A 21,598-nucleotide genomic window follows, 5' to 3' on the forward strand; every position below is an offset into this window, starting at 1 on the left:
AATGGTCTGAAATGGTGGCAACCACAGCTGCAGACCTCAATCTGTGGTGCACAGCAAACAATTCAGCTTTTTGGCAATGCTGTGACATTCCCGCTTCTTGGGGGCACTTGCAACATCCCTCGTGGCACTTCGTGTGGGTCCCGGGGTGTTATTCAAGGTTTACGTTACTGGACTCAACACGAAGGAGGGAAGGTACACAAGAACCCTGAGAGATCACTCATTACCATGCTCTGCAATTTACTGGAGAGAGAAATTGCTTCCACAGGGATGATTAAGACATTTTACTCAGAAACCCATGTAACACTATGTGCTACAGTTAACCATGGGCAGGAATGATTTAACGCTGCATCTTTACCTTTGTCTATATTCCTCTCTACTGCAGATGGTACCAAATAGATTGATTTATATTTTACAGAAGTAAATGATGAAACAGACTCGTATCTACATCTATTGTATGAATTCATGACATCTCTAACATTTTCTTAATGTTTTGATATTTCTAAGCTACACAGTTAGTCTTAAGAGGTTTTTAAAATTGTTACATTGTTTTCAAAAAATTTTCCAACATACGTATAGAAAACAATTGGCATACAAATGAGCCCATGCAGTTCAAGCCCATACTGTTCAAAGGTCAACTGTGTTTCTTTCCTATCACTTGCTATATTTGGGCAGCTGTGTATTATAATAGAACACCAGGTTTTGGTGTCAGATAAAATCTGAGGCCTTTCTTTGCCCAGTATTAGCTGTTTGATCTTGAGCAATTGACTCTCTCAAAGCCTCCACTTTTGAGCTGTGAAATGGAATTGTGATAAAAAATGTTGTCATAACTTCACATGACAGAGCGGCCAGCATGCAGGACTCACATCCCGGATTCACATGAGTTCACTACCTGTTTTCATAAAGACACACGTCCTAAGGCAATGCCGAGCCAGGCCGTACATGTCGATTTGATGTCTGCTTTGCAGCTACCTGGCCTCCTGGCAGGGTCAGCTCTGGCAATATCCAGAACAGCATTTCCAGCCACCCCCACGGCTGAAGAAAGCCCACCCCCTACCTAGGACTGCAAGATATCATCTTATTATGTTCCCTTTCCTGAAAAAAACAAAAAGGGTTGTATTTTAAAATTACGTATTTTTTCTATTTATATTTATTATGAAACAATTATAGCAACGATAAAGGGAATTTAAAAGATAAATTTATTACTACTGTTTTGTCATCTGATTTTTAAAAATATGTCAATAATTATTAATATGACCTTAATAATAGGACAATAATTATTAATATTCTCTTTCATGCAATGTGAATTTGTACATATGATTGTATAAATTTATAATACAATTACTTAAACTATGTTGTAAGATTTTAAAATATGTTTCAATGGTCTTTTGATTATTCTTCAAATATCATTAATTTAAGGAATATCCTTAAACATTCTCATACATATAGCTCTTTGATTCCTCTGAACTCAGTGTTGTAATGGACTCTTTAGATTCAATTCTGAGGAGTAAGACTGCTTGATCAAGAAAGGGATTGTTTTTCCACTGTTTAGCCTCACAAAGAATGTGTTGTAAGTTCTACATAAGGAAAATTAATGATTCATATATAGCTCATTTCCCCAGATAGTTCCTGTAGCTCCTTTAAAAACAATCACTCAGCCCTTGTGGATGGCAGTGTGTTGATACGACTGGAAACCCTGAGCACTGGAGTTCAAGGTCAGCGGCTCGCGTCAACAGTCAGTCAGCGGCTGGCCAGGCCATCGGGTTTCCCCGTCTGGACTGAGCCTTCGGGTTTCCTCGTCTGGACTGAGCCTTCGGGTTTCCTCGTCTGGACTGAGCCTTCGGGTTTCCTCGTCTGGACTGAGCCTTCGGGTTACCTCGTCTGGACTGAGCCTTCCGGTTACTACGTCTGGACTGAGCCCTTGGGTTTCCTCATCTGGACTGAGACTTGACCCGGCTTCTTCCCACCTCTGGGACCTGGAACTCCCTATCTTTAGAGCATTTGGCTTTAGAAAATGTATTATTGTATGTTCTTTCTCTGCCATTTGATACCTAAATCTTTCTAGAGTCTCTTGCTGGCTGTACAACCCAGGACTGTCTTTGTCAAGGAGCTGGGAGCTGACCCTTCACAATGTGATCACTGGGAAGATGGTGTCATCTCCCGTCCCTGTGGAAGGATGGAGCCCAGCCTTGGTGGGTGCCTGGCTCTAAGCTGTGCAACCACCTCCTATCATGAAGATGGGGGAAGCTCTCTGTTTCTTTGCAGAAGGCCAATTAACAGACAATGATGGCCCCAATCTCCTTCCCAGCCCAACTTGTAGAAACCCTCTCATCCTTTGTTTCAGTGGAGTTGGGTTTAATCTCTCTCTCCTATCATAATAGACTTGAATAAGGTCTTCTTGACTTCTTCGCCTTTAACTGTGGTGCAATTTTGTCCTGACATGGCTTTAGGAAAATCATTCAGGAATTCTTCCTCTCAGTGTTGATATTATCCAAACAGGACTACCCCGAAGATCACTGGAGAACACATTCTAGAACTCTTTTTTTTTTTGAGACAGAGTCTCACTCTGTCGCCCAGGCTGGAGTGCAGTGGTGAGATCTCGGCTCACTGCAAGCTCCACATCCTGGGTTAATGCCATTCTCCTGCCTCAGCCTCCCAGTAGCTGGGAATACAGGCATCCGCCACCACACCCAGCTAATTTTTTGTATTTTTAGTCGAGACGGGGTTTCACAGTGTTAGCCTGGATGGTCTCGATCTCCTGACCTGGTGATCCACCCGCCTTGGCCTCCCAAAGTGCTGGGATTACAAGTGTGAGCCACCGCGCCCAGCCTCTAGAACTCTTAATGGCCACTCGCGACAGGCTCCTGGAACACCACTGCTTCTAGCACGTGGAATAGAGCGGGATTCTGGATGAGCTTTGCAGCCACGTGAGTCTGGGCCCCATCCCTGCCTCTGCTTGGCTTCTGGAAAGTCCTCGTCCACTTCCTGCTTCTGAGTTCTTAGCTACAAAACAGAGTTCTCCTTAGGTTGGGCGAGAATTAACTCAAGGACATAGCTAAGTGCTTAGCAAGGTTACTAGGGAAGTACTCAATAAAGACAGCTATCATGACTAAGATCCTCTGCCAAACATATGGGAATATTGACTTTTCCTGAAAATTTAATGGGGTATCTTTAGGTTGAGAGGATGGACCCACGCATTTCACACAGGACGCTCCATAGCGTCCAGAGTGCTTTTCTGCCATGCTGCACGAAAGCTGTTTATCATTTCACTCACGACTGCAATCAAGGCTGATTGATGCAATTTTCTCATCTATTTTGTGATGAGTGTTGAAATATATAATACATAATTTTAAGAGTTGGGAAAAGTAATTTTTAGAGCAGAGAAGGAATCAGAGAAAAAACAAAATCACAACTTCAGAATTTGATTTCTGGTGTAAATATTAATGAGTACACTTTGAAATGGTAATTATGGATATTTAAAGAATCTATATGAAAAAGTATTAGTTCTTATGATACTCACATATTTATTTACATTTCTGAAAATGAATTGAATGCATTTACTTTTAAATTTATGTATGCTAAACGATAAACATCAGCAATTAAACGTGTGTAAAAGCAGCCAATATGATTTTGTAAGATCACTATTTTAAGACTTCCAAATAGGACATTCAACTCATATAATTTAATTTCTTTTTAAAAAATATTGAATGCTATAGATTTATTATTATTATTTACCCCATTTTTCGTTTAGTACCTTTGCCATAACCATTCTACTGGCTAATTTCATGATTTCATAAATACTTCATATAATATTTACTAAAATTTTTTTTACAATCTTCCTGGGAAAATGAGATGGCTCTATAGCTTACTAATGAACCACATATGTAAGACAGAATAATCTCTCAAAGACACCCCAGTACCTAAAGAATATCTCAGGTACACGGAAGGAGAATCCTCTGAAACAAGAGGGGGCAGAAGCGAAAATGTGTTGAAGAGGAGCCCATGCAAAGGAAACAAAAAGGCCAAGAATTCTTCTATGAATTCCTCTGTGGAACTGTGATGAATGGAATGGCCTGCATATCATCTACGACCAAGAGGCTCATGTTAACATAAGGCTTCCTTTTTACCATTTTCAAAATAATGCATTCCTGTCACAGATAATTTAGAAAACAGAGTAATTTTTAAAATGAAAGCAACAATAGCTAGGAAAGCCATCACTGAGAGAAAACCACAGTTAATATTTTATTCTATTTTCCTCCATTTTTTAATGAATATGCCTAGCACAGAAATGTTTGCTTTTTGATCAATGATTGTTTATTACAACCTGTAATTAGAAGTCTTAATTTAAATACATCCGGCCTTTTCCTTCACCTCCTTCATTACCATATTCAACAAAAATAGGAACAATGCAGAAAAATGTTGCCCAAATTTTTCAAAAATGGGAAATAAATGTATTTATCATTTGATAATATTATTATGGAAATGTATTTCCCTTGTACATGTTTCCATTAAAGGCAGTCTGAAATTCCAGATTTAAATTTAAAATAAAGCAACCACAGATAGAGAATATTATTTTTGAGGATATTTTCAATTTAAGAAAACAAACCAAACTTTGAGAGACAAATCTTTATTCAAAACTTGTAACTTTAGACTGATAACTCTTTACGGTCAAATTCTCAGACTAAAAGGTACGTATTTTTAAACTTTCACTTAATATACCTATTTGTCTCTGTTTTGTGTACTCCTACATGAAAAAGACACAGGTGGTTTGTTCACATGATGCACTGAGTCACATACTAGGACACAGTGGCACCCGGCCACAGTGAGCGCATCGTCACCTTGCTGTGGAGACACCTCTGCGGTCAGGTGGGCAGGGGCCCGGCCTAGGGCCCTGCTGCACCTCCAGGCTCCGGGCAGCACCACCAGTGACGTGTGTCCCCTAGAGGAAGGCTCAGTCCTTACCTACCCTAGGAACCATGAGCAACAAACTGGCCAGACCCTGGGGCAAATTTGTATCTGATTTGTTGAAAACAATTTCAATAACAGCAGCAGCAACAAAATCTGAAGTTCTTGGAATAAATTATTGTAAGTGGACGTCCTAAAACACATCTCTCCCCTAAAACACACACAAACACCATATACCACATACACACAGACACACCCTGTCATCCATTCATCCTGCTTTGATGAGCAACAGGGTGACAGCTAGAACCCATGTACCGGGTAGGGCAGGAGGATGGGTCCAGATCGTCACATTATTTTACTACTTCAAATTTTACTATTTCAATGGACCATGCAGAACAAACAATCCTCTCATTCTGCAAGCCCAAAGGGCATCTTATTTGTATGAAAGCATCTAAAGTGCAAAAGATACCCACCTTGTGAACTTTGAATAGCACCTCACAGAGGTGATAGGTCCTTTCTGCGCGCACCCAATCGAATGTGCTCACCTGCAAGAAACAGAACGTTCCATGAAAAGCAGCATGCTACTTTTAGTTGAAAAATTTAAAAATTTACAATAGTGTGACTGCATGTGTGTCCACCTCAATTAAATCCTAAGCCCCTATTAGTATAAATTGGTAACACTAAACTTTACGTACTGCTGTGAGTTTTGATGAGTTGCCACATCCTCATCTCTGTCAGTTTGTGGCAAATATAATAGATCCATTATCGACAGGAAAACGTCTATCTCCTTTATCTTATCTTAGATAGATAAGATTGATATCTATGATATCTTGTCTATCACATGCAATTGGGCATAATTTTAGAAAACCATTTTGGATTCCTTTCAGATTAAATTAGGGATTAATTTTGGGTAACATTTAATGCATGTGAAAGTGAATGAGTTTATATATTTACTGGAGTACAAAAATGGACAGAAAATATTGTGTAGACAGTCTTTTGCTTTTTAGAACTAAAGTTAGTTCTATTTCAGAAATGAATGAAAAATCTACTAATCAATTTAATTGAATACATTTTTCGTTGGTCTGACCTGTTATAGTTCACAACTATTTTAACAATAATAATGGCCAAACTAATCTCACTTTTGAATAATGCTGTATGGTTTACAATTCAAGCTCAGATATTTAATCTCTAAGTTAAAATATTTCATGCAGAAAAATCTACAATATTCAACAATGTAACAAATTTGATGTTTTTTATTGTTGACCCTGCACTTTTTCCTTCAGCCAGTAAAAATAATCCAAAGTGCACTGAATTATGTCTTTGAAACACTGAAATTATCTTGGCTTTAATTAATTGGTGACCTTCCGGTAATCCTTGCAGCAAACAAAATTTTCAAGACATTTTTAAAGTCATCACAACTGAAATGTGAAAAATTACACAAATAGTTTGCCATTTAATATTTAATTGCCCTAGAGTCAGCTCATTGCAATTGTGATTTCGGCAATAAAACAATAAGTAAAGGGAACAATTTGAAAGTGAGAATGGCCAATTAGAATACGAACTTTAAGGTTCCTTTTGGATCTGGTATTCAGGCTATAAGAGTTACATCTCGAATTTGCTAGAGAGAGTTTCAGGTGCTTATTTCAGAGTTTAAAAGCCAGAACTCCAGCACCCCTTCTCTTGAGAGCTGGGGAGCCATGCTGATGGATGCCTGAAATAAAACATCACCCTGAATTCCACAGCAGTGCCCGCTGATTCCTCAACACTGCACCTGCCCCTCCCTTCCCACTCCTCCCATTTCCACCCTGGCCAGTGTTTTATGCTACTGCCTAATGTCAGAGCTCAGGTGCTGGTTCTATTACTGGAAAATACAGAATTATGGATCCACCATTTTTAACTTTCTCAGGACAATGCTGCTTATTTTTGGAGGCTGTAAATATAAAGGGGGAAAAAACCCCACTAAACACCCTATTCAGAGACAGCTTCCCAAGTTTACTTGTTGCTGTAAATATACTTTATGCATATTCATGGTTTTATACTTTTCAAAATATAGTTTGTAATATCAGCATTTTCCCATGTCGTTGAATGTTATTCAGAAAAACAACTGTAACTACGGCCTAGAATTTCCGTGTGGAGTTATGGTTTTCGTAAGCTTTATCTTTGTGATGGATATTGTAGATTGCTTTTAGGTTCTCACTGTTGTCATCGTGCTGTGATTAATATATCTGGTCACTGTATTAGATTATGTCACATTGAATGCATTTTCCATACTAGTCTGATATCAATACGTGACAAAACAGGAGGGATTTGAGTCCTGTTCTAAGACAAAGCTTGGAGAAGGCTGTGCTCTTTGTTGTTCGCAGAAGCAAGTCTAGTCTCTCCCTCCTTCCGCTGCATCCATCATCTGTTTATTAAGCCCCTTTCTGTTCATCCCTGTGGCGTCTGCTGGTTTTGCCGTAGTCCGGCCTTCCTCCTACTCTTTTACTTCTCCTGCCAGTGGCCGTGTCTCCCCCTGGGGATCCCTTCTCCGCTCCCAGAGCTATGACCTTGCCCCCAGCCCAGGGAGGCGAGGCGCAGTCCGCACACAATTCAGGCCAGAATTCTCACCATCTTTGCCACCATGATTGATTCAGGGAAGAGAATGTGCCTCGATCGGAGACACTTGTAAGAAGGTGCTCGGGCTTCGGATGGAACCATTTCTATTGTGGACTTGAAGAAAATGCTGCCACCCTGAGAGCTGTGGGAAGTCCCCTTGAGCCATGTGGATGTTATGAGTGTGGCAGTATCCACACTAGCTCCTGGCTATGACAATGCACCACAGGACACAAGTGTTAGGAACGGGAGGTGGGGGCGGTGAGGGGCACAGGCTACTCTTCACCTTTCTCTCAGTTTTCTGTAAATCTAAAATCATCCAAAAAACAAGTCTATTAATTAAAAAAAAAAAAAAAAAGAAGCAGATCTTTCTCGTCATGGTTCTTTCCCTGCTTACCTGAACCTCATGGCTTCTTAAGGACTCAGCTCAGACCCAGCCCTGAGGCCTTTCCTGACAGCCCTGGCAGGTCTCCCTCTCCTCTTCCAAGTCCCAGCTGCCCTGCCATCGGCTCCCCCCTGCTGACACGCAGCTCAGGTGACTTCATGTGAGTGATCCTTTCTGCAGAGCACCCTCAGCCTGGCTCCAGCCTTTCACAGATATCCTTTCTCTCCCTACGTGGATGTGATGTGAACACTTCTCTAACTTAGTGAAAGTGCAGGCATCAGGTTCCTCTGAGTTTCTGCCAGAAAAAAATTATCACCAAAAAATTCATCATGTCCGTTAGGGCTCTTCTCACTTTTTATTTCACGAGTTATAGCTCTAGAAAATATCTAGGCTACAACAATTCAAGGCTGAACATGACCATGCAACAGAAGGAGATTGTTTAAGATAAAACCATGTCCAAGGTATCCAAGAAGAGCATCTCGTGCGTTCGTTAGGTTCTGCGTAGCTTGTAGTTCAGATAGGAGGTAGGTTGCTGCAACAAAAGTGAAAAAACTTGGCTAAATTGAGCTTAATGTTAGGAAAGCTAGTCAAAACCCTCTCTGTATGCATATACAAATGTGTGTGCGTGTGTGTCTACACAGTCATGCACCACATCACCACACTTCAGTTAACAATGGACTGCACAGACCACGGTGGCCCTATAGGTTCTAACGGAGCATATACAGAAACTCGGTTGATGGAACTTGATACTGGCCTTGCAGATCAACTAGAGGAAGGAACTCATAGTCAGTAATGGTGCCGGAACATTTGGTTTTCTATATGAAAATATACATAAATAAAAATATACAGGTCATCTAGGTTTCTGTAAGTACACCCTATGATGTTTGCACAATGACAAAATTGCCTAACTGTGCATTTTCCAGAATATATACCTGTCCTTAAGCAATGCGTGGCTATACATACATATGTGTATTAATACATGTAGTTATATATATATATACAGCTTTGTGTGTATATATATATACACACACACAGACACACATATAATTAGAAGATTAATGTAAAGCTCAAAATTCTAGGTGTGCATAGCCCACGATGCAGTGACAATGCTAAAAGCCTGGAGTACTGTTCTGAAGCAGGACACTCCTAGTGTGTTTGTGCCATGCCTGAGTGTGGCCAGGCGTCACCTGCCGATGCAGATTCCTGCACCCCATCCGAGCAGTTCAGATTTAGCAAGTTTGGAGTGAGGCTCAGAGATCCTGACTTTCTATTTTTAAGCAATTTACTGTTGATGTATCCATCATGACTCCCAAAGTGCAGCATGGCCAGCAACAGCCTCGGCATCTCTGGGTCCCTGTTGGTGATGTCAAGTCTCAGGTCCGCACCAGACCTGCCATATCACAGCCTGTGTTTTTAAGAAGTATTCCCAGGTGATTCATGGGTACATTGGTGTTCTTGATGTTTTATGAGGGGAGTCTGATGTGGTGGTCTTGTGGGAAAACAACCTGAAGATAAGAAGCCTGACACCTTTTAAAAGGAAAGGAAGGCCGAGGGTGGGATGGAAGCAGCCACTGTGAATTGCAAACGAATTCCTTACTGCAGAGGCGTGTTCAATCACTGCTCATCAGAGAAATGAATTCCTTACTGCAGAGGCATGTTCAATCACTGCTCATCAGAGAAACGAATTCCTTACTGCAGAGGCGTGTTCAATCACCGCTCATCAGAGAAACGAATTCCTTGCTGCAGAGGCGTGTTCAATCACCGCTCATTGGACAAACGATGCAAAGCAGAGGTGTGTTCAATCACCACTCACCAGACAAATGAATTCCTGACTTGGTAAATAACTGGCGCCATGCCATGGCTTCCTGAAATCCAGACTTCAAGCCACTGCTTCCTGAAATCCGGGGCTCCCTAATGCAGTCATCATGGCTTAGTTTACACGATTTTCCAGGACCGCACCTCTTATGTTAAAAGAGGGGAAACCCTCTGCTAAGAGGGGCCCATGCAGCGTGAACCTCTCTGAGGCACTTTATCAGCCGATTTTCTCTGGGGAGTGATTTTGCACGTCAGGAGAGAGATCCACTGGCTCTACCATCATACTTCTTCCTCAGAGCAGTGACTTAACACCAGGGCAAGGAAACATGAGGTATGCAGATTCCTGAATTTTCTCCAGTCTCTCGGAACAAAAGAGACGTTAACAGATGGTAGACAAGATGGTTGGTTTTGTAACTATATATCATCACTACAGTTTTCCAAATAATGGCAATTGACAATTTTCTAAGTATCTGGCCACATTTGGCTTGAAATGGAGCCGAAATTGTAGATTACAAGATGCCATATCTTGGTACCTTTGACTGTTATCATAGAACAATGAAAATGTGGCCCCAGAACAATATAGTTTGCTCCATCTACAAATCTTCATTTGAATTATTTTTTCCAAGTAATATTTTTAATGATAGAATATACCTATGTAATTGATAGTCTTAAAATTGCTAATAATTCTTGCATATGCATAGGCAGTTGCTACATCATTGATATATTAATGCCATACAATTCTGTAAAATTGACTTTATAACTTATTTTGACACATTTTAATGTTTGAAAACAGGAATAACTGAAACATCTTTCAGATTCCAATGTACAAATCAGAAATAAATACTCTGGCTAACGAAGGAGAGTAGGGTGTGTGAGAAGGAGTTGTGAGTCCCGGCTTTAATCTCAGCTCTTCCAGCATCTCCTGGTGCATGGGAAAGACAGAGATTAGGGACCCACCAGGGTAGGCTGGGCCCTCCTCACGGAACAACTGAGCTGTGAAACAGGGACCTGCTTTTTCCACTCCAATTCCTCCTTTCCATTCTTCTATCCCATTTCCCTTCTGATACGGCTGGGGTCTGTGACTCTGCCCAAATCTCATGTCAAATTATAATCCTCACTGTTGGAGGTGGAGCCTGGTGGGAGATGACTGGATCATGGGGGTGGATTTGCCCTTTGGTGCTGTTCTCGTAATAGAGTTCTCATGAGATCTGACTGTTTACAAGCGTGTGGCATCTTCTCCCTTCCTCCCTTCCTCCTCCTCTGACCATGGTTCTATTCTCGTGATACAGTTCTCATGAGATGTGATTGTTTAAAAGTGCGACGTCTCCTCCAGCTCCCTCTCTTCCTCCTTCTCTGGCCATGTAAGATGTGCCTACTTCCCCTTTGCCTTCTGCCACACTGTAAGTTTCCTGAGGCCTCCCCAGACATGCTTCCTGTACAGCCTGTGGAACTGTGGGCCAATTAAACCTCTTTTCTTTATAAACTACCCAGTATCAGGCATTTCTTTAGAGCAATGTGAACGCAGTCTAATACAACTTCTTTTCTCTCTTCTCCTTCAATATTCTTCCTCTTCCTCATCTTGAACGAGCTCAAAAGCCACCGTTCAAAGAAGGACTTTACCTTTTAGTTTTTCCTAAGTTGTCATGATAATCTTTGGGTCCTTGTAAAATTCACTAAAATTTTCTGACGTAGACTGCTGAGAATCAAGGCTCTGTGAATATTTCTACATTATTGCATAGTGAGGGCTTTCTGAGCAACACTTACTGGCACCTGGAATGAAGGACGATGGTGCAGTGACCCAGCCATGGGAGCTGGCAGTAGTGAATCATTTGGGGACATTTCACATGGATGGCCCCTGAAGCCTTTGGTTTATATTCCAAAGTGTGATGGAAGAGAGACCTCGGCCTTCTCTCCTGAGAGAGGTCTGATTGGCATTAGTAAGGGTGAGTCTCTCCTTCTGTGGGGAGGAGGGTGGGTGGGTGCTGAGTATCCTATATGAGCTCCGAGAGTCACGGCCCCACGTGCTTCTCCCGTGGCTGACACCTCTGCCCGCACAGAACTCTGGGGTAGGGATGGGGAACTGGCCTTGAGACGTTCTGTGAGTAACTAACAACCTGTCTCTGATCCAAAAAGCTCATGTTTATGTCAGGATAAAATACGTTTAAAATATCGATGTTAAAACCTTAACATAAGATTGTTTTAGATCTGGGCAAAGTAAGACTGCTACTGGCAAATTGCCACCAGTGCCAGGATATAAAATGTCGGGCCAGAAAAAATATTAATACATTATAAATACTTAGATGTAAATTTATTCACCATATTATGTGTATTGATTTTGCAATGAGAAGTTGGTGAATACTAATACATAATTTTGTTTGTTAGATTCAAATGCTTTTACAGCTTTTTTTTTCTTTGAAATAGAGTTTCACTCTTGTTCTCCAGCCTGGAGTGCAAATATGAGGGGTTGATTTCTCCTTGATATTCTCATTAGAGAGGACTTGATGACCTCTGCAAAACACTCAGCTCACCGCCAAGCATTAATAGGCCCCAGTACTGATTTTATAGATTATTCCACCAGTAACCAGGCAGCATCTTCTCTATGTCAGAGGCGATGCTGGACATGGTGCAGGCAGCAGGAGCCCAGCACAGGCAGCTCCCAGGTCCATGGAAACCAAATTGCGTTTCCAGTGTTTTATCAAGAGAGAAAACTTCCACATCAGTGATCCGTTGTATGATATTTATAATGTACTAATCATCCTTTCTTAATCTCCCTACAACCCTCTCAGGTAGGCATTTACAGTCCTCTATTCTCATTTTACAGGTGACGTTAAGTAATGACAGTTGGAGACCACTAGAAATTTATAAACTATATGAAGTAATCGGGAAGTATACAGATAAAACAAGTCAAATCAATCTAACTTTTGGATGGAATATTCATAAAAACCTGCACCTTTTTATCTCTCCAGTGCATTACTGGTATTGATTACCATTGAAAAAGTACAAATTATCCAGATCCAGAAGAAATGAGTGGCTTCTTTATAGTGGATCATCAAGGATCCAGTTAGATGAACTCAAGGTTCCTGCGGCCTCACAGCGTCGGGAGCTCTCTGCGTACTGGGCACCTCCAGAGTTTCTTTTGGCTACCCAGTTCTTGTCTCTGAACTCAAGCCTGGTGGATCTAACTCTACTCAAAAATCTCCCTTTGGAAATCTTTAAACATTTCAAACTTACAAAGATCCAGCACTCACCAATGAGTACATCCCACAGTTCCCATCTCAGCAAATGGGAGCATCACTGCCGGCTGGAGTTCCTCCTCTCACATCCACACGCCATGGTCTGGGTGTGTGTGCATGGGGTGTGTGTGTGGTACGTGCATGAGTGGTGTGCAGATGTGTGCGTGTGGTGTGTGCCTGAGTGGTGTGCACGTGTGGTGTGTGGTGTATGCATGAGTGGTGTGCATGTGTGGTGCATGTATGGTGTGTGCATGAGTGGTGTGCACATGTGGTGTGCGTGTGGTGTGTGGTGTGTGCCTGTGGGGGGTGTGTGTGTCTATTTGTGTTGTGTGTGTGATGTGTATGGTGTGTGCATGTGATGTGTGTGTGGTATGTGCATGTGTGGTGTGTGTGGGGTTTGTGTGGTGTGTGTGGTGTGTGCATGAGGTGTGCGTGTGGTGTGTGTGCACATGTGCACATGTGGTGTGCGTGTGGTGTGTCTGTGTGCGTGTGTGGTGTGTGCATGAGTGGTGTGCACATGTGGTGTGTGTGCGGTGTGTGTGGTGTGTGTGCAGTGTGTGTGGTGTGTGCTTGTGGGAGGTGTGTGTGTCTATTTGGTGTGTGCGGTGTGTGTGGTGTGTGCGGTGTGTGCATATGTGTGTGGTATGTGCATGTGTGTGGTGTGTGCATGAGTGGTGTGCGTGTGGTGTGTGTGGTGTGTGGTGTGTGCATATGGTATGTGTGTAGTATGTGCATGTGTGTGGTGTGTGCATGTGTGGTGTGTGCATGTGGTGTGCATGTGGTGTGTGCATGAGTGGTGTGTGTGTGGTGTGTGTGTGTAGTGTGTGGTGTGTGCATGTGTGTGTGTCTATGTGAGCTTCCTAAGCACTACTAGACTCAAAAGCTTCACAGACTGTGCAGTTTATATTGGTGTAATTAACAGTTATATATTTATACTTAAAAATTTAAATTATGAAACTATGCTTACTTGAGGATAACAAAATTTTTATATTTCAGAGATCTGGGCAGCTAAACTGTCAATGACCATTTTGGATGGATGCATACAGTTTAGAGTAACATCCAGCTTCCTTAAATTGCAGCCTAATTGTAAATCTATCTGGGGCTCATTCAACTTCACAGGTTTACTAAATCTTGAGAATTACTCTCTAGGCTCATTCGGGTCCTCGCTAACCCTTTACAAGGAATAGCGAGGCCTTCAGAACCACAATGATGGAAAGAAGCCCTGCTGACAGCTCTGAAGAGAGAACGGAGATGGTGCCAAGTTATCTTCTGCAGAAATTACTAGAAATAAGAAGTTAATGAAAACAATCATGTTCTAGGAATGTTCCGGAGTGTGTACAGAAGGAGAAAGATACGATAGGTAACTTTTACAGGAAAAGACAAGAAAGGGGCCATGAACGCAAGATAAGGCACAGTTTCCCACACCAAAGATGAAACTGTCTCTGAGGGACTGGAAAGCAAGTAAGAGACCTCGAGAAGAGCAAAGAGTGGGCAGAGAAGGAAAGACAGAGAGAAAGACAAAGAGAGGGAGAGACCAACAGAGAGAGCCAAAGACAGAGACAGATGGAGAAAGAGAGAGACCTTGAGAGGAGCAAAGAGAGGGCAGAGAAGGAGACGACAGAAAGACAGAGATAGAGAGACGAGTCAGACAGAGGGAAAGACACAGAGCGAGTCAGACAGAGAGAGACAAAGACAGTGACAGGTGGAGAAAGAGAGGGATAGAAAGTGATATAAACAGAGACAGAGAGAGACAGAGACAGAGAGACAGGGAGAGATATGGAGGGAGGAGCTGCAGCATCTGGAATGGACAAGCAGATGTTGCCAGAGGAAACATACAGGGTTTGTCTGCTAGTTTTTTATTGTTTTCAAATAGTTTAAATGACCAAGAAAGAAACCCTAACAAACCACGGCAAAGCCAAGTGGCGGAGACAGAGCACAGACTCTGTGGGCCAGACGAAGGGGCAGGAGGCTGGCAGCCCTGGGGAAGGGAAACGCCAACCCAGCAGGCTAAGGTGTGGGCACTTCCTCTATGTGAATGAGGAGTTTGCGATTTCCAGTTCCTTCCTGGACACATGGAAATGTGACTTTGGTTTCCTGGCACACACAACTGCTCCTGTGGCTTTGGGCAGGTTCCTGGTCCTCACCCCAGTGCCATGCGCCCTCCTCAGCCCTCACTCTCCACAACCATATCCTGGTTTCAGACCCCCAGGAAATGATTCTCTGTCCCTTGCAAATGCTGCATTGCCTGGCCAGTGTGAGTGGCAGCGACCTCAGGGCCCTGAGGGAAGACTTGCCTACATTTTAACAAAACAAAACTGCATTTAAAATAAGAAATGGACTCTCTAATCACAGCAGGTATGAAGAAAAAGAAGCACAACTTAAAATTTGGATACATTAGGATTTCTTTAAAAGAATTATTTCAAAATCAAACATAGTCAGGGTCTCATAATTTACAACTAAGCAGAATACAAATGAATACTGAAGGAAAGTTGCTTATTTGTATTTATTACTTTTTTCAGGCTAAGTCGGCCAGTTTAAAACAAATTATGAGAGCAAGTATCAAGAAGAACAATGACAGGCCAAATACTTTAACGCACAACTTCTGAATTCTGGAAGATGGAGCTGCAGGTGATCGCGGGGCAGCGAGTGTGTGGAACCTGGTCTAGATGTGGATCGGGGTCTAGATGTGGGTCTAGATGTTGTCAATGGCCCAAAGGCTCTTGGTCTGCAAGGGAGGTTCCGTCATTTAATAAATCTCAATGACCTCAGAGACGACCTGCAATGCTCACAGAGCCACAGAGAACAGAGACTCTGGGAAACTGGGTTTCTAGCTCGAGTCAGCCTTGTTCAAGATGAGATCTGCCAATGACATCTGTCCTGGCCTCTCCAGTCACTGTTCCCACTAGAATGAGAGGGCTGGTGGTTCCCACTGGGGAAGAAGACCAGAGAGAGTATACTCCCTGCACTCTGGATTTTCAGTACACTGTAAGACTATTCTGGCATTAAATGCAGTTAATACAACCCACAGTCTATTAAGAGAGGATTTCAAATACATTATCCGAAACAATCCTTGGTCAAGTATATTTGTTTACTATTTTATTTACACATGACCTTCATCTGCAAAAGCAAGACTCAAATGAGAAAACAAAAGTGAATGTGGCTGTTCAATGTGTTGCTAAGATGAAAATTTAGTTATCGATTTATATTACAATAGGTCTCCATGATAAAACAGTTACAACGTATCAAGATGGAGCTCTGACACTGTGTGCTCTTGGCACTCATCACTAAAATGAGGGGCCTTCAGTTGTCTCAGAATCAAATTATATAATGGACAGAAGTGCACTATAAGCTACAAAGGAGTTTATGCACGTTAGCAATTCCAGGGACACTTTGTGACGCTGCAATCAGTTTACCAGCTGGGCCTTGCTGAGATGAGTTGGATGCTACCAGCACCTTGGAGCATCCCAAGGCAGGACATAACTTCCGTGAAGACCCACGGCAAAGAAACCTGTCTGTTTTAAACCCTTGCTATTCAATGGTTATTGAATTAGGGTCTGCCTATTAGGGTTTGAAGAATCCCTGAGTTCCATAAAAGGCCAACTGGTAAACAGGCTGCACAGGGAACATGTGGAGTGATATGGGTCCATGGAAGGCCTCCGACACCTCAGCCCCTTCATGCGTCTCCAGTGTCAGTGGTATGTGGTCCAGGTTGGGTACATGCGGTGCCAGCCACCTCCTCCGAGTCTTTCAATACCTCTGAGATGAGCTGGCATGAATATCTTAGCTCTGCTCAAAAACAAAATCAGCCCAGCCAATCAGATGTTCACCTCTGGGACTTGAATTTGAAAATATGGAGCAAATTAGCAGCAAATGTTAAAGAACATGGTTATGTTTGTTTTGAGGGGAATTCAATCATTATTCATGCAAACATTTAGATTCAGTAAGCACAAAGTGCTGGTTTATTTTAAAACCTTGCAACTAAAGACAATGTGATATCCTACGTTATCTCTGGGGCAGAAAAAGTGCATTAGTAGAAAAACTGAAGTTTGACTGGAGGGCAAAGTGTGGTTAGTAATGCTGCATCATTGTCAAATGGTGGTTTGCCAGATGCTCCATGGCCATGTAAGTCTTGTAAATCAGGGGAGCTGAGTGGAGGCAGACGGGGCTCTCTGCACTGAATGTGCAGCTTTTCCATAAATCTAAAATTATTCTCAAGTAAAACGCTTACTTAAAAAGCCATCCTTATCAATGAAAAGACAGGCAGGGTATTACTGTCTTGATGTCTGGAGGTGAAACTTGGTTTTATCTTTTCATTTCCTTTTAATGGAAGAAAGTCCCGTCAACACTACACGTGACATGCATCCAAAATGTGTAGCTACCTGAAGCTCTCAGGTTTTTAGTTTGCTTGCAGTTCTGATGGTCAGACTCTCAAAAGTAAAGCTGTTTAAATCAATAAACTTCTAGACATTACACATTACATTCAGTCAGTTTGGGGAGAATGGTACCAGTGGGCATTGGAAAATGAAACTGCAGAACTATAGCATTCAGCCATAAATTTATATTATGGACCCCACTAAAGCAGACTGCTTATTTTTTAAATAAAACTTGGGAGACATCAGGAAAAAAAAGCTTTTAAAATTTAGAAATTAGAAACGTCTAAAAAGAGAGTTGTATTTTGTATGTGTCTTGGCTTCTTCAACTACCTAATTGATCCTCTAAGACACAGAGCCTCTGCATCCCACCTCCAAACCAGCTGGAATTTGAGGAAGGAATAAGCTCTACAATATCTTAACGGCTATTTGAACTAAAGAAAGAAATGCGTTTATTTATAAATTTGGAGCAAGAAATAAGCAATCTACAAGCAGAATCCTTTCCAACCATGTAGAAACAGCAAACGGCAGGACCAAGCACTCTGTCTTTGTCCTCCTCCAAACACCAGATGTAGCTTTCCCCCTCCTACAGGAACAGCCCTCCCAGCAGCCCCTCCCTGTGGAGTGTCAAAAGCATCCTTACCGGAGGAGTGCTGAAAACGTAGAAGGACGGGCCCTTCAGTGCTAGGAACTTGGGTCTGAAGGTTTGAGAGGAGTCAGCTCCTTGGAGTTTCTCATTTACCCACCCCATATGCACAACCTGCAGAGGGAAACCTTTGAAAATTACAAACCAAGCCTTAATGAGGGCATACTGTCACAGGAGCAGAGTAAAGCACGTGAGCAAGCCGTGCTCCCACCAGGTCAACACACCCAGAATCAGGAGATGAGAGAAACGTGGAGATGTCCAAGTTTCCAAATCAAGTTCACACAATAGGAATGAATCACATCTTGAATTAAAAATTCAGTTTTGCATTGAACCAGGTTTTATATACGAGCACTTTCAGTTTTGGCCAATAGACTTCTCAGCTGCCTTAGAGTTGTTGGTTTATCTTTTAAAAAGATGTATTGAATTATATTCTATTAGAAGTTAGTATTTCAGATTTTTCTATGAGGTAGTAAAAACAGCTAATTATATTTTTCATTCCTATAGTGAACATAGAAGTTGGCATATGGGGAAAAATAATTGTTTCTCTTTATGGTTCGACTTCTTAACAACAATGAAATAATGCAAAATATTAGATTCTTACAATAAGCAGTGAATATTTTGAGGCGTATGATATAAAATCCAACCTATAAAAATCAGAATATGATTCAAAAACATTTAAATAGTAATCCAATTTAAGAATTCAGTGCATGAATTCAATATAATATTAAAGAAAAATCCATGTTATCTAAAATTTTAATGTGACACATATTTTGTAGCAAGTACTAGGAGTAATTTCATTATAATTCTTTCATTTTCTCATTCTGCTGTTTCAAGGAAAACCTATTAACATATGCTTAGCAGTCAAAACTTTAAAAAAATAAAAATAAGTTATCACAGAGATCCCAACCACTTTACCAAATGACACTGACTGATGAGCTATTAAAAGTTGAGAACCAGCTGGGACCTGGACACCCCTCAAGTGTACAAGCCCCACGCACTCACGAAGTGCCCTCTGCTGGAGCCACCTGGGTGAGTCCTGTCACAGCCGGCGCGGGCCCCAGTGCTGGAGCCGCCCGGGTGAGTCCCCTCACAGCCAGCGCCGGCTCCTGGGAGGGCGCATCCTGTTTCTGTTATTTACTTGTTAAACCGCTGACGGTCTTCACTCTTAAGCTGGATGAGAGACTTCCTGGGAAGTCGAGATGTTAGACGACAGAATCAGATTTCTACAAACGGTATTTCTAGCAATGGGAAAGAAAATTAGGAGCACTGTTTTGAAGGGCGGGGGCACGTAGCCGAACAGCTAACATCATCATGGTTTTCAGTGTTGAATACGAATCCCCTAATGCATTAAACGTTTTAATTTTGTCTTTCTTGACTGTTCTGGATTTACAAGGCTTTTCAAAGTGACCCAAATATTTCACTGGATCATGAACTTCCAAGTTCCTAGCGGGTTATACTTACGTCCCACGGAGGCTCAGGAACCACATCGATGTGGTATGGTGTTAATGTTATAGTAACACAAGATGACTTTATTTCCCCAGAGACCCTCCCCAGCAAAGCACATTTAACATTGCCAAGTCTCTCTTTTTCCATCATGAAACGGGTAGATTACAGATCTCACGTGAGAATTGTGGGAATTTCACAGTGTACCATAGGAAGCCCTCGTAAGGCACTAGCTGGGGGCAAAGGCCGGGGACATTCATACCTGGAAAAGCCACTAATGTGTAATTTACTCCTCCAGTGTCTGAATTTGAAACCAAATACACAGATTATTTTAAAATACCTAATAGATTTTTTCCTTTTTTGTCTGGTTGGGTCACAGACTTATATTTTTGTGGGTTATAACATCAGCATTTATACTCGGTAAATCATAAAAACCTCCATTTAAAAATGCATCTTTTTCTAGCAAATTTAGCAGATGCTTGATGTTTCCATAATTAACATGAATTCAATGCGTGATTAATTTCGACTCACTACTGCACGAGTGCAGTGATTTGTACAGTTTAAGATAGGATTCATTTGAAGCACAGTTACTAAAAACAATTAATTGCAAACACAGTGGCTTCCACACAGTCATGAAAAGAATATTATGCAGGCAGTTTGTTCAGCAAGAAAAGAGTTCACATTCCAGGAAGACCAGGCACATGGCCCTGAGCAGGCTGCCCAGGTCATCTTACGCACACTTGAGCGCCTTGCTAAAGCTCTTGAGGAGGCCTTATTAGGCGAGGTTTCACAAGCAATGATGACCATATCTTCAAATCCAAATCTTTGGAGCAGCTGGCCGCTGGATAACTGCAGCAGGCAAAAACAAGCTTTTTTTATTTGTCAGGATGGCTGAGTGGAAGACCTTTCTTTTACTGATTAGCATCAAAGTGTGGAACCAGAATTTCTAGAAAATGTAGGAAATTGCCTGAGTCCTAAATTATTGCAAACTTTTTTTTTTTTTTTTGAGACGGAGTCTTGCTCTGTCACTCAGGCTGGAGTGCGGTGGTGCAATCTTGGCTCACTGCAAGCTCCGCCTCCCAGGTTCACGCCATTCTCCTGCCTCAGCCTCCTGAGTAGCTGGGACTGCAGGCGCCCGCCACCACGCCCGGCTAATTTTTTGTATTTTTAGTAGAGACAGGGTTTCACCGTGTTAGCCAGGATGGTCTCAATCTCCTGACCTCGTGATCCGCCCGCCTTGGCCTCCCAAAGTGCTGGGATTACAGGCGTGAGCCACTGTACCCAGCCTGCAAACTTTTAAGAATCAGCAACAAGCACAAAAAGTCTGGTTTGACCCCATATTTATTACGAGGAGTCACACCAATAGCCTCGTCAAATCACAAAGTTAGTAAGAGGGAGAAGTAGAGAATAATCACATACAGAAAAAAGAACGAAACAAAAAACGAGGGAATGGCAAACACATCCCCTTCTGCAGGTCCCTGGCAACATGGTCTGAGATTCTTTAAAATTCATAAAACACATACTAGTTCTGATGAGAAATTCTAAGTGTCAACGCCTAATTAGATTCATACGGGGTAGAGAGATTTAAAGTGATGTTTTTCTTTTGCCTGTAGGGCAAACTCTGCTGGTTTTACTTCCTTCATTTTCCCAGCTCCGCCCCCACCACTCCGGCCCCAGGCCAGAGTCTTGCTCTGTTGCCCAGGCTGGAGTGCAGTGGCACGCTCTTGGCTCACTGCAACCTCTGCCTCCAGGGTTGAAGCAATTCTCCTGCCTCAGCCTCCCAGGTAGCTGGGATTATAGGCGCGTGCCACCACGCCTGGCTAATTTTTGTATTTTTAGTAGAGACGGGGTTTCACCATGTTGGCCAGTCTGGTCTTGAATTCCTGGCCTCGTGATCCACCCGCCTTGGCTCCCTCATTTTTTAAATCATGTGTTCACATACTGTCGAGTTTCCCTGATCTTACTCTTTCTGTTCACGAAACACTTAATCATGCAATGCAATTTAGATTTCACAAAGGATGAACTATGAATAGGAAACTGACGTGCAGGAACTTAATCAAAGACAGGGCTGTAACACTCAGGAATATCTAAATACAGAGGACAGATGGGTGAGAGACTGATTTACATTACAGGTAGATCAAGGGCGAGTAGAAAGTTGAAAGTATGTATTCTTGAATCTTGGCTAAAATAGAGAACTTGGGATTCTTTTTCC

The 21,598-nt window shown here is 42.1% G+C and overlaps 1 protein-coding gene and 1 long non-coding RNA gene across 4 annotated transcripts in view; one reads left to right on the forward strand and one right to left on the reverse strand.

Annotated features, from left to right (window-relative positions):
- The window catches only part of SNTG2 (syntrophin gamma 2), a 417,829-nt gene that overhangs the window by 103,028 nt on the left and 293,203 nt on the right, over positions 1-21,598 (reverse strand). For 2 of the 3 annotated variants that reach the window (XM_024242487.2, XM_054548457.2), the window contains exons 12-13: positions 17,941-18,057; positions 5,376-5,447 (exon numbers count right to left, since the gene is read on the reverse strand). In XM_024242487.2, the coding sequence (XP_024098255.2) occupies positions 5,376-5,447; positions 17,941-18,057 (189 nt within the window). The remainder of the gene's footprint in view (positions 1-5,375; positions 5,448-17,940; positions 18,058-21,598) is intronic. The other variant, XM_063713807.1, reaches the window with a different exon arrangement.
- LOC134759728 (uncharacterized) lies at positions 9,691-15,994 on the forward strand. The gene is made up of 2 exons (XR_010136412.1): positions 9,691-10,025; positions 12,516-15,994. It is a non-coding gene; the product is annotated as an uncharacterized LOC134759728 (long non-coding RNA).

Source organism: Pongo abelii, chromosome 12 (genome assembly GCF_028885655.2).
Source record: "Pongo abelii isolate AG06213 chromosome 12, NHGRI_mPonAbe1-v2.0_pri, whole genome shotgun sequence".
NCBI classification, from domain to species: domain Eukaryota; kingdom Metazoa; phylum Chordata; class Mammalia; order Primates; family Hominidae; genus Pongo; species Pongo abelii.